Consider the following 13,747-nt stretch of genomic DNA (forward strand, 5'->3'; position numbering starts at 1 on the left):
ATGGGTGGGTACCTGTAGTCAGTGTACAGTATGGGAAGGTTGATTATGCCAGTGCTGTGTGTGCAGATATTCAATGACATGCCAGTTCCGGGAGGTGGCCCGGCCAACCTACAGCTCAACCTGCAGCCGCGGAGGAGGAGCACGGAGAGCAAGGCCCCGTCCTGCAGCGAGAGACCCCTCACCCTCTTCCACACACCCACACACTCCCAGAAAGGTGGGCACAACAGTCTCTCTTCATCCCACACACCCTTCCTAATGTTCAGTGTCAGTCAGGACATTCAAATTGCCTGAGATTTGTTCATCCTTCTTAATTTAAATGACTTTCTTCTCCTTTTTCAAATGTAAAACAATGTATATATTGAGAGCATTTGAGTCAGCGGCTGACACATTGATCACCAATATTAAATATCCTCCTCACCAACTCAAGTGGTTAGTGTAACATATACATCTTCTTACTGCTGTTATGTAGTGGAGGAGAGGAACAGTGTGGTAGTGAACTCTACTCCAGAGCTCCAGCAGCTGCAGCCAGCCCAGGCCAAGGCTCCCCACAACAACCCTTCAGCCAACCCCTCCTCCTCCTCAGCAGCGGTCAACCATAACAGCAGTGGCAGCCACGGCCACAGCTGGACCCCACGCAACAGCCTGACCAGCACTGACAGGGACCAGGACAGGGGCCTGACTGCCAGGCAGAACTTACAGAGCCGCCCAAACTCACTGTGAGTACACATACATGAGCAAGCCTGCAAACGCGTTTGCACGCAAAACTCACTGTGAGTACACTCTCTTTCTTCACCCTCCTCTCTTTCTTCACCCTCCTTTCTGTCTATTTCTTCACCCTCTTCTCTGTATCTTTCTTCACCCTCCTCTCTGTCTCTTTCTTCACCTCCTCTCTCTCTTTCTTCATCCTCCTCTCTGTCTCTTTCTTCACCCTCCTCTCTGTCTCTTTCTTCACCCTCCTCTCTGTCTCTTTCTTCACCCTCCTCTCTGTCTCTTTCTTCACCCTCCTCTCTTTCTTCACCCTCCTTTCTGTCTATTTCTTCACCCTCTTCTCTGTCTCTTTCTTCATCCTCCTCTCTGTCTCTTTCTTCACCCTCCTCTCTGTCTCTTTCTTCATCCTCCTCTCTGTCTCTTTCTTCACCCTCCTCTCTGTCTCTTTCTTCACCCTCCTCTCTGTCTATTTCTTCACCCTCCTCTCTGTCTATTTCTTCACCCTCCTCTCTGTCTTTTTCTTCACCCTCCTCTCTGTCTTTTTCTTCACCCTCCTCTCTGTCTCTTTCTTCACCCTTTCTTCCCACCTCCTCTCTATTTCTTCACTCTCTTTCTTCACCCTCCACTCTGTCTTTTTCTTCACCCTCCTCTCTGTCTTTTTCTTCACCCTCCTCTCTGTCTATTTCTTCACCCTCCTCTCTGTCTATTTCTTCACCCTCCTCTCTATTTCTTCCCACACTCTCTTTCTTCACCCTCCACTCTGTCTTTTACTTCACCCTCCTCTCTGTATTTTTCTTCACCCTCCTCTCTGTCTCATTCTTCACCCTCTTATCTGTCTTTTTCTTCACCCTCCTCTCTGTCTATTTCTTCACCCTCCTCTCTATTTCTTCCCACACTCTCTTTCTTCACCCTCCACTCTGTCTTTTTCTTCACCCTCCTCTCTGTCTTTTTCTTCACCCTCCTCTCTGTCTCTTTCTTCACCCTCCTCTCTGTCTTTTTCTTCACCCTCCTCTCTGTCTATTTCTTCACCCTCCTATCTGTCTCTTTCTTCACCCTCCTCTCTGTTTCTTTCCTCCCCCTCCTCTCCGACTCTTTCTCTGCGTTGACATAATACTCCCCCGAGTGTTGATAGAAGACATCTCTGATGGAAAATGATCTTACCTTGTGAAATCTCTTGAAGGTTGACAAAAGTAATTTAACTCACTGGGAGAAGTGAGATGTCTCTCCAAAACCACAGAAGATTGGCTATACTCAATTCTGTCTCTCTCATACTCCTTCTTTCGCGCTTGCTCTCCCACTGATTATGTCTCATCTTCAGAGCTCTGTTCTCATGTATTTTCTTTCCCTTAAGGTCATGTTTGGAGGTGTTAGCACTGAGGAGAATGGGTCCATTTGCAGTGTGATCCTCTCTCTCTCTCCCTCCTTCTCTCTCTCGCACTTTCTCTCTATCACTCTCTCTCTCTGTCTCTCTATCTCTTTCTCCCTCTCTCTCCTTCCTCTCTCTCTCTGTCTCTCTTCCTCCCTCTCCTGTTCTCCCTCCACTTCTCTCTCTCTGTCTCTCTCTTTCTCTCCCCCTCTCTCTCTCTCTCACTTCCTCCCTCTATTTTTCTCCCTCTCCCCCTCTCTCTCTCTGTCCCTCCCTCCCTCCCTTGCTCTCTCTCTATCCCTTTCTCTCTCTCTTTCTCCCACTCTCTCTCCCCCCTTAACCCCCCTCTCCCTTTCAGAACAGGAAGTGGACACAGCAGATTGAATAAGAAATTGATTTTGAGCCACAATCTGATTGCCTTTTGGAACACACTTAATTCCCTCCAATATAAAATGTAGGACAAGAGATGGAGAGAGAGACATCGTGTTGTCAGTATATTTCTCCGCTGAGGCTAGCAGCTATCCTGAACAGGGTTCTGATAATGGGTCATAATGGATCGTAGTTTTAACGACAACATGGTGCATTCACAACATGGCGCATTCACAACATGGCACATTCATAACATGGTGCCTTCATAACATGCCGCATTCACAACATGGCGCATTGGGGCGGCAGGGTAGCCTAGTGGTTAGAGCGTTGGACTAGTAACCAGAAGGTTGCAAGTTCAAATCCCCGAGCTGACAAGGTACAAATCTGTCGTTCTGCCCCTGAACAGGCAGTTAACCCACGGTTCCTAGGCCGTCATTGAAAATAAGAATTTGTTCTTAACTGACTTGCATAGTTAAATAAAGGTAAAAAATAAAATAAAATTCACAACATGGCGCATTCACAAAATAGTGCATCAGAGATATTAGAGAAAGGAGGAGATAGATAATCCCATTGGGCAATGAATGGAGAAACGTATAACACCCCCCCCACCAAGCAGACTGTTGGACAATCACATTCACATTGTCATGCTGTGTCATGCAGTTGCTAAGCTAATCATCACGCAATCCCTTCTCAAAGTCAGGGTATGAGTTGAGAAACATGCCTATTTTCCTCAAGTGTATGTAATGTCACGATTCCAAAGCTATACAATATTACAGAAAATAATCTCACATCTCAGAAATTCATGCTGATGTTGGGTTTTTTAGCTTGCGCACAATTGACTCGCATTCACTCCTTGTCCCACAATGACCTGTACGGCCCATTGACGACGTATGGGCAATAGACACAATGGACGTGAATACAATTCCAATGGAGTTTCCCATCTCCTCAAAACAATCTGTGGGTGCATTCACAAAATGGTTTATTTGAGGATTCCATTGATCATGTGGTGAGTCTGGATCCAAAGTGTCACTTAGTTTTAGTCAATTTAAATTAAGGAAATTACATTGTGAGCAAAATTATTAATTATATCACTTCAGTAAATCATTTTAAAAGGGTTAATGACGTTAGATTTGAGCATCTGTTGCCTCGATTAAAAAAATCCTAAATAACCAAACATTTGTCATTGCTGTTACTACTCCTACTGGTGACATAATGTTATCATAATGGCACATTCATTGATTTAGAATGGGAAAATGGACCCAAATACATTTCAATAAATACACATCTAGAAAAATAAGTACTCCAAAATGCCATGCCCAAATGCCCCTGCAAACAACCCTTTTAGGAGTTTTCTTTTAATCAAACCTTCACAAGCAATTTGATGGTTTGACAACAACCAGTTATTTAGCTTAAAAAAATTGGTTAAAAGCAAGATTTCCTCTCAGAAAGCAAATACAGTGGCTTGGTAAACCAAGAGTTCATCCACTCAATACTGGCATGCAGTGAAAGGCCATGAAACAGCTGACTAAATCATCAATGGGCTTATCAAGGAACAACTATGTTTTATTAGTTGAAGGTCAGATTTTAACAGTGTTGCGACTTTTTTACAGCAGAAAACTGACTCATATTACAAGTGTTTCTTTAACTCCCCGTGCTGATTATCTGAAAGGTGTTGTGGAGCGAGGGAGAGCAGAACTCTCAGGGGGAAGCAGGGGAGACCTTCTGGCTCTCACATAACAACTGGAACCTTGTTCAACTGGTTCAATGCTAGCCTGTACATAGACTTGGTTTCATTCATTGCTAGCCTGTACAGTGACTTGGTTTCATTCATTGCTAGCCTGTACATAGACTTGGTTTCATTCATTACTAGCCTGTACAGTGACTTGGTTTCATTCATTGCTAGCCTGTACATAGACTTGGTTTCATTCATTGCTAGCCTGTACATAGACTTGGTTTCATTCATTGCTAGCCTGTACATAGACTTGGTTTCATTCATTGCTAGCCTGTACAGTGACTTGGTTTCATTCATTGCTAGCCTGTACAGTGACTTGGTTTCATTCATTGCTAGCCTGTACAGTGACTTGGTTTCATTCATTGCTAGCCTGTACAGTGACTTGGTTTCATTCATTGCTAGCCTGTACAGAGACTTGGTTTCATTCATTGCTAGCCTGTACAGAGACTTGGTTTCATTCATTGCTAGCCTGTACAGAGACTTGGTTTCATTCATTGCTAGCCTGTACAGAGACTTGGTTTCATTCATTGCTAGCCTGTACAGTGACTTGGTTTCATGCAATGCTAGCCTGTACATAGACTTGGTTTCATTCAATGCTAGCCTGTACATAGACTTGGTTTCATTCAATGCTAGCCTGTACATAGACTTGGTTTCATTCATTGCTAGCCTGTACATAGACTTGGTTTCATTCATTGCTAGCCTGTACAGAGACTTGGTTTCATTCATTGCTAGCCTGTACAGAGACTTGGTTTCATTCATTGCTAGCCTGTACAGAGACTTGGTTTCATTCATTGCTAGCCTGTACAGTGACTTGGTTTCATGCAATGCTAGTCTGTACAGTGACTTGGTTTCATTCATTGCTAGCCTGTACAGTGACTTGGTTTCATTCATTGCTAGCCTGTACAGAGACTTGGTTTCATTCAATGCTAGCCTGTACAGAGACTTGGTTTCATTCAATGCTAGCCTGTACAGAGACTTGGTTTCATTCAATGCTAGCCTGTACAGAGACTTGGTTTCATTCAATGCTAGCCTGTACAGAGACTTGGTTTCATTCAATGCTAGCCTGGAGAGAGACTTGGTTTCATTCAATGCTATCCTGTACAGAGACTTGGTTTCATTCAATGCTAGCCTCTACAGAGACTTGGTTTCATTCATTGCTAGCCTCTACAGTGACTTGGTTTCATGCAATGCTAGCCTGTACAGAGACTTGATTTCATTCAATGCTAGCCTGTACAGTGACTTGGTTTCATTCAATGCTAGCCTGTACAGAGACTTGGTTTCATTCAATGCTAGCCTGTACAGAGACTTGGTTTCATTCAATGCTAGTCTGGAGAGAGACTTGGTTTCATTCAATGCTAGCCTGGAGAGAGACTTGGTTTCATTCAATGCTAGTCTGTACAGAGACTTGGTTTCATTCAATGCTAGCCTGGAGAGAGACTTGGTTTCATTCAATGCTAGCCTGGAGAGAGAATTGGTTTCATTCAATGCCTGCCTGTACAGAGACTTGGTTTCATTCAATGCTAGTCTGTACAGAGACTTGGTTTCATTCAATGCTAGCCTGTACAGAGACTTGGTTTCATTCAATGCTAGCCTGTACAGAGGCTTGGTTTCATTCATTGCTAGCCTGTACAGAGACTTGGTTTCATTCATTGCTAGCCTGTACAGTGACTTGGTTTCATGCAATGCTAGTCTGTACAGTGACTTGGTTTCATTCATTGCTAGCCTGTACAGTGACTTGGTTTCATTCATTGCTAGCCTGTACAGAGACTTGGTTTCATTCAATGCTAGCCTGTACAGTGACTTGGTTTCATTCAATGCTAGCCTGTACAGAGACTTGGTTTCATTCAATGCTAGCCTGTACAGAGACTTGGTTTCATTCAATGCTAGCCTGTACAGAGACTTGGTTTCATTCAATGCTAGCCTGTACAGAGACTTGGTTTCATTCAATGCTAGCCTGTACAGAGACTTGGTTTCATTCAATGCTAGCCTGGAGAGAGACTTGGTTTCATTCAATGCTATCCTGTACAGAGACTTGGTTTCATTCAATGCTAGCCTCTACAGAGACTTGGTTTCATTCATTGCTAGCCTCTACAGTGACTTGGTTTCATGCAATGCTAGCCTGTACAGAGACTTGATTTCATTCAATGCTAGCCTGTACAGTGACTTGGTTTCATTCAATGCTAGCCTGTACAGAGACTTGGTTTCATTCAATGCTAGCCTGTACAGATACTTGGTTTCATTCAATGCTAGTCTGGAGAGAGACTTGGTTTCATTCAATGCTAGCCTGGAGAGAGACTTGGTTTCATTCAATGCTAGTCTGTACAGAGACTTGGTTTCATTCAATGCTAGCCTGGAGAGAGACTTGGTTTCATTCAATGCTAGCCTGGAGAGAGAATTGGTTTCATTCAATGCTAGCCTGGAGAGAGACTTGGTTTCATTCAATGCTAGCCTGTACAGAGACTTGGTTTCATTCAATGCTAGTCTGTACAGAGACTTGGTTTCATTCAATGCTAGCCTGTACAGAGACTTGGTTTCATTCAATGCTAGCCTGTACAGAGGCTTGGTTTCATTCAATGCTAGCCTGGAGAGAGACTTGGTTTCATTCAATGCTAGCCTGTACAGTGACTTGGTTTCATGCAATGCTAGTCTGTACAGTGACTTGGTTTCATTCAATGCTAGCCTGTACAGAGACTTGGTTTCATTCAATGCTAGCCTGTACAGTGACTTGGTTTCATTCAATGCTAGCCTGTACAGAGACTTGGTTTCATTCAATGCTAGCCTGTACAGATACTTGGTTTCATTCAATGCTAGCCTGGAGAGAGACTTGGTTTCATTCAATGCTAGCCTGTACAGAGACTTGGTTGCATTCAATGCTAGTTTGTACAGAGACTTGGTTTCATTCAATGCTAGCCTGTACAGAGACTTGGTTTCATTCAATGCTAGCCTGGAGAGAGACTTGGTTTCATTCAATGCTAGCCTGTACATACAGTGACTTGGTTTCATTCATTGCTAGCCTGTACAGAGACTTGGTTTCATTCAATGCTAGCCTCTACAGTGACTTGGTTTCATTCAATGCTAGCCTGTACAGAGACTTGGTTTCATGCAATGCTAGCCTGTACAGAGACTTGGTTTCATTCAATGCTAGCCTGTACAGAGACTTGGTTTCATTCAATGCTAGCCTGTACAGTGACTTGGTTTCATTCAATGCTAGCCTGTACAGAGACTTGGTTTCATTCAATGCTAGTCTGGAGAGAGACTTGGTTTCATTCAATGCTAGCCTGGAGAGAGACTTGGTTTCATTCAATGCTAGTCTGTACAGAGACTTGGTTTCATTCAATGCTAGCCTGGAGAGAGACTTGGTTTCATTCAATGCTAGCCTGGAGAGAGAATTGGTTTCATTCAATGCTAGCCTGGACAGTGACTTGGTTTCATGCAATGCTAGTCTGTACATTGACTTGGTTTCATTCAATGCTAGCCTGTACAGAGACTTGCTTTCATTCAATGCTAGCCTGGAGAGAGACTTGGTTTCATTCAATGCTAGCCTGTACAGAGACTTGGTTTCATTCAATGCTAGCCTGTACAGTGACTTGGTTTCATTCAATGCTAGCCTGTACAGAGACTTGGTTTCATTCAATGCTAGCCTGTACAGATACTTGGTTTCATTCAATGCTAGCCTGGAGAGAGACTTGGTTTCATTCAATGCTAGCCTGTACAGAGACTTGGTTTCATTCAATGCTAGTTTGTACAGAGACTTGGTTTCATTCAATGCTAGCCTGTACAGAGACTTGGTTTCATTCAATGCTAGCCTGGAGAGAGACTTGGTTTCATTCAATGCTAGCCTGTACATACAGTGACTTGGTTTCATTCATTGCTAGCCTGTACAGAGACTTGGTTTCATTCAATGCTAGCCTCTACAGTGACTTGGTTTCATGCAATGCTAGCCTGTACAGAGACTTGATTTCATTCAATGCTAGCCTGTACAGTGACTTGGTTTCATTCAATGCTAGCCTGTACAGAGACTTGGTTTCATTCAATGCTAGCCTGTACAGAGACTTCGTTTCATTCAATGCTAGTCTGGAGAGAGACTTGGTTTCATTCAATGCTAGCCTGGAGAGAGACTTGGTTTCATTCAATGCTAGTCTGTACAGAGACTTGGTTTCATTCAATGCTAGCCTGGAGAGAGACTTGGTTTCATTCAATGCTAGCCTGTACAGAGACTTGGTTTCATTCAATGCTAGTCTGTACAGAGACTTGGTTTCATTCAATGCTAGCCTGGAGAGAGACTTGGTTTCATTCAATGCTAGCCTGGAGAGAGAATTGGTTTCATTCAATGCTAGCCTGGAGAGAGACTTGGTTTCATTCCATGCTAGCCTGTACAGTGACTTGGTTTCATGCAATGCTAGTCTGTACAGTGACTTGGTTTCATTCAATGCTAGCCTGTACAGAGACTTGGTTTCATTCAATGCTAGCCTGGAGAGAGACTTGGTTTCATTCAATGCTAGCCTGTACATACAGTGACTTGGTTTCATTCATTGCTAGCCTGTACAGAGACTTGGTTTCATTCAATGCTAGCCTCTACAGTGACTTGGTTTCATTCAATGCTAGCCTGTACAGAGACTTGGTTTCATGCAATGCTAGCCTGTACAGAGACTTGGTTTCATTCATTGCTAGCCTCTACAGTGACTTGGTTTCATGCAATGCTAGCCTGTATAGTGAGTTGGTTTCATTCAATGCTAGCCTGTACAGAGACTTGGTTTCATTCAATGCTAGCCTGTACAGAGACTTGGTTTCATTCAATGCTAGCCTGTACAGAGACTTGGTTTCATTCAATGCTAGCCTGTACAGTGACTTGGTTTCATTCAATGCTAGCCTGTACAGAGACTTGGTTTCATTCAATGCTAGTCTGGAGAGAGACTTGGTTTCATTCAATGCTAGCCTGAGAGAGACTTGGTTTCATTCAATGCTAGTCTGTACAGAGACTTGGTTTCATTCAATGCTAGCCTGGAGAGAGACTTGGTTTCATTCAATGCTAGCCTGGAGAGAGACTTGGTTTCATTCAATGCTAGCCTGGAGAGAGACTTGGTTTCATTCAATGGTAGCCTGTACAGTGACTTGCTTTCATTCAATGCTAGCCTGAGAGAGACTTGGTTTCAGTCAATGCTAGCCTGTACAGAGACTTGGTTTCATTCAATGCTAGTCTGTACAGAGACTTGGTTTCATTCAATGCTAGCCTGTACAGAGACTTGGTTTCATTCAATGCTAGCCTGGAGAGAGACTTGGTTTCATTCAATGCTATCCTGTACAGAGACTTGGTTTCATTCAATGCTAGCCTCTACAGAGACTTGGTTTCATTCATTGCTAGCCTCTACAGTGACTTGGTTTCATGCAATGCTAGCCTGTACAGAGACTTGATTTCATTCAATGCTAGCCTGTACAGTGACTTGGTTTCATTCAATGCTAGCCTGTACAGAGACTTGGTTTCATTCAATGCTAGCCTGTACAGAGACTTGGTTTCATTCAATGCTAGTCTGGAGAGAGACTTGGTTTCATTCAATGCTAGCCTGGAGAGAGACTTGGTTTCATTCAATGCTAGTCTGTACAGAGACTTGGTTTCATTCAATGCTAGCCTGGAGAGAGAATTGGTTTCATTCAATGCTAGCCTGGAGAGAGACTTGGTTTCATTCAATGCTAGCCTGTACAGTGACTTGGTTTCATGCAATGCTAGTCTGTACAGTGACTTGGTTTCATTCAATGCTAGCCTGTACAGAGACTTGGTTTCATTCAATGCTAGCCTGTACAGTGACTTGGTTTCATTCAATGCTAGCCTGTACAGAGACTTGGTTTCATTCAATGCTAGCCTGTACAGATACTTGGTTTCATTCAATGCTAGCCTGGAGAGAGACTTGGTTTCATTCAATGCTAGCCTGGAGAGAGACTTGGTTTCATTCAATGCTAGCCTGGAGAGAGACTTGGTTTCATTCAATGCTAGCCTGTACAGTGACTTGGTTTCATGCAATGCTAGTCTGTACAGTGACTTGGTTTCATTCAATGCTAGCCTGTACAGAGACTTGCTTTCATTCAATGCTAGCCTGGAGAGAGACTTGGTTTCATTCAATGCTAGCCTGTACAGAGACTTGGTTTCATTCAATGCTAGCCTGTACAGTGACTTGGTTTCATGCAATGCTAGCCTGTACAGAGACTTGATTTCATTCAATGCTAGCCTGTACAGTGACTTGGTTTCATTCAATGCTAGCCTGTACAGAGACTTGGTTTCATTCAATGCTAGCCTGTACAGAGACTTCGTTTCATTCAATGCTAGTCTGGAGAGAGACTTGGTTTCATTCAATGCTAGCCTGGAGAGAGACTTGGTTTCATTCAATGCTAGTCTGTACAGAGACTTGGTTTCATTCAATGCTAGCCTGGAGAGAGACTTGGTTTCATTCAATGCTAGCCTGTACAGAGACTTGGTTTCATTCAATGCTAGTCTGTACAGAGACTTGGTTTCATTCAATGCTAGCCTGGAGAGAGACTTGGTTTCATTCAATGCTAGCCTGGAGAGAGAATTGGTTTCATTCAATGCTAGCCTGGAGAGAGACTTGGTTTCATTCCATGCTAGCCTGTACAGTGACTTGGTTTCATGCAATGCTAGTCTGTACAGTGACTTGGTTTCATTCAATGCTAGCCTGTACAGAGACTTGGTTTCATTCAATGCTAGCCTGGAGAGAGACTTGGTTTCATTCAATGCTAGCCTGTACATACAGTGACTTGGTTTCATTCATTGCTAGCCTGTACAGAGACTTGGTTTCATTCAATGCTAGCCTCTACAGTGACTTGGTTTCATTCAATGCTAGCCTGTACAGAGACTTGGTTTCATGCAATGCTAGCCTGTACAGAGACTTGGTTTCATTCATTGCTAGCCTCTACAGTGACTTGGTTTCATGCAATGCTAGCCTGTATAGTGAGTTGGTTTCATTCAATGCTAGCCTGTACAGAGACTTGGTTTCATTCAATGCTAGCCTGTACAGAGACTTGGTTTCATTCAATGCTAGCCTGTACAGAGACTTGGTTTCATTCAATGCTAGCCTGTACAGTGACTTGGTTTCATTCAATGCTAGCCTGTACAGAGACTTGGTTTCATTCAATGCTAGTCTGGAGAGAGACTTGGTTTCATTCAATGCTAGCCTGGAGAGAGACTTGGTTTCATTCAATGCTAGTCTGTACAGAGACTTGGTTTCATTCAATGCTAGCCTGGAGAGAGACTTGGTTTCATTCAATGCTAGCCTGGAGAGAGACTTGGTTTCATTCAATGCTAGCCTGGAGAGAGACTTGGTTTCATTCAATGGTAGCCTGTACAGTGACTTGCTTTCATTCAATGCTAGCCTGGAGAGAGACTTGGTTTCAGTCAATGCTAGCCTGTACAGAGACTTGGTTTCATTCAATGCTAGTCTGTACAGAGACTTGGTTTCATTCAATGCTAGCCTGTACAGAGACTTGGTTTCATTCAATGCTAGCCTGGAGAGAGACTTGGTTTCATTCAATGCTATCCTGTACAGAGACTTGGTTTCATTCAATGCTAGCCTCTACAGAGACTTGGTTTCATTCATTGCTAGCCTCTACAGTGACTTGGTTTCATGCAATGCTAGCCTGTACAGAGACTTGATTTCATTCAATGCTAGCCTGTACAGTGACTTGGTTTCATTCAATGCTAGCCTGTACAGAGACTTGGTTTCATTCAATGCTAGCCTGTACAGAGACTTGGTTTCATTCAATGCTAGTCTGGAGAGAGACTTGGTTTCATTCAATGCTAGCCTGGAGAGAGACTTGGTTTCATTCAATGCTAGTCTGTACAGAGACTTGGTTTCATTCAATGCTAGCCTGGAGAGAGAATTGGTTTCATTCAATGCTAGCCTGGAGAGAGACTTGGTTTCATTCAATGCTAGCCTGTACAGTGACTTGGTTTCATGCAATGCTAGTCTGTACAGTGACTTGGTTTCATTCAATGCTAGCCTGTACAGAGACTTGGTTTCATTCAATGCTAGCCTGTACAGTGACTTGGTTTCATTCAATGCTAGCCTGTACAGAGACTTGGTTTCATTCAATGCTAGCCTGTACAGATACTTGGTTTCATTCAATGCTAGCCTGAGAGAGACTTGGTTTCATTCAATGCTAGCCTGGAGAGAGACTTGGTTTCATTCAATGCTAGCCTGGAGAGAGACTTGGTTTCATTCAATGCTAGCCTGTACAGTGACTTGGTTTCATGCAATGCTAGTCTGTACAGTGACTTGGTTTCATTCAATGCTAGCCTGTACAGAGACTTGCTTTCATTCAATGCTAGCCTGGAGAGAGACTTGGTTTCATTCAATGCTAGCCTGTACAGAGACTTGGTTTCATTCAATGCTAGCCTGTACAGTGACTTGGTTTCATTCAATGCTAGCCTGTACAGAGACTTGGTTTCATTCAATGCTAGCCTGTACAGATACTTGGTTTCATTCAATGCTAGCCTGGAGAGAGACTTGGTTTCATTCAATGCTAGCCTGTACATACAGTGACTTGGTTTCATTCATTGCTAGCCTGTACAGAGACTTGGTTTCATTCAATGCTAGCCTGTACAGAGTCTTGGTTTCATGCAATGCTAGCCTGTACAGAGACTTGGTTTCATTCATTGCTAGCCTCTACAGTGACTTGGTTTCATGCAATGCTAGCCTGTATAGTGAGTTGGTTTCATTCAATGCTAGCCTGTACAGAGACTTGGTTTCATGCAATGCTAGCCTGTACAGAGACTTGGTTTCATTCAATGCTAGCCTGTACAGTGACTTGGTTTCATTCAATGCTAGCCTGTACAGAGACTTGGTTTCATTCAATGCTAGCCTGTACAGAGACTTGGTTTCATTCAATGCTAGCCTGTACAGAGACTTGGTTTCATTCAATGCTAGCCTGGAGAGAGACTTGGTTTCATTCAATGCTAGCCTGTACAGAGACTTGGTTTCATTCAATGCTAGCCTCTACAGAGACTTGGTTTCATTCATTGCTAGCCTCTACAGTGACTTGGTTTCATGCAATGCTAGCCTGTACAGAGACTTGATTTCATTCAATGCTAGCCTGTACAGTGACTTGGTTTCATTCAATGCTAGCCTGTACAGAGACTTGGTTTCATTCAATGCTAGCCTGTACAGATACTTGGTTTCATTCAATGCCCGCCTGGAGAGAGACTTGGTTTCATTCCATGCTAGCCTGTACAGAGACTTGGTTGCATTCAATGCTAGTTTGTACAGAGACTTGGTTTCATTCAATGCTAGCCTGTACAGAGACTTGGTTTCATTCAATGCTAGCCTGGAGAGAGACTTGGTTTCATTCAATGCTAGCCTGTACACACAGTGACTTGGTTTCATTCATTGCTAGCCTGTACAGAGACTTGGTTTCATTCAATGCTAGCCTCTACAGTGACTTGGTTTCATTCAATGCTAGCCTGTACAGAGACTTGGTTTCATGCAATGCTAGCCTGTACAGAGACTTGGTTTCATTCATTGCTAGCCTCTACAGTGACTTGGTTTCATGCAATGCTAGCCTGTATA

At 43.3% G+C, this 13,747-nt stretch overlaps 1 protein-coding gene across 1 annotated transcript in view; it reads left to right on the top strand.

The window, feature by feature from the left end:
- The window catches only part of LOC115124098 (rho GTPase-activating protein 26-like), a 244,439-nt gene that overhangs the window by 175,057 nt on the left and 55,635 nt on the right, over positions 1-13,747 (top strand). Inside the window, 2 exon segments of the mRNA XM_065023899.1 lie at positions 67-214; positions 470-716. Of these exon segments, the coding sequence (XP_064879971.1) occupies positions 67-214; positions 470-716 (395 nt within the window).

This window comes from Oncorhynchus nerka, linkage group LG10, assembly GCF_034236695.1.
Source record: "Oncorhynchus nerka isolate Pitt River linkage group LG10, Oner_Uvic_2.0, whole genome shotgun sequence".
In the NCBI taxonomy this organism is placed as follows: domain Eukaryota; kingdom Metazoa; phylum Chordata; class Actinopteri; order Salmoniformes; family Salmonidae; genus Oncorhynchus; species Oncorhynchus nerka.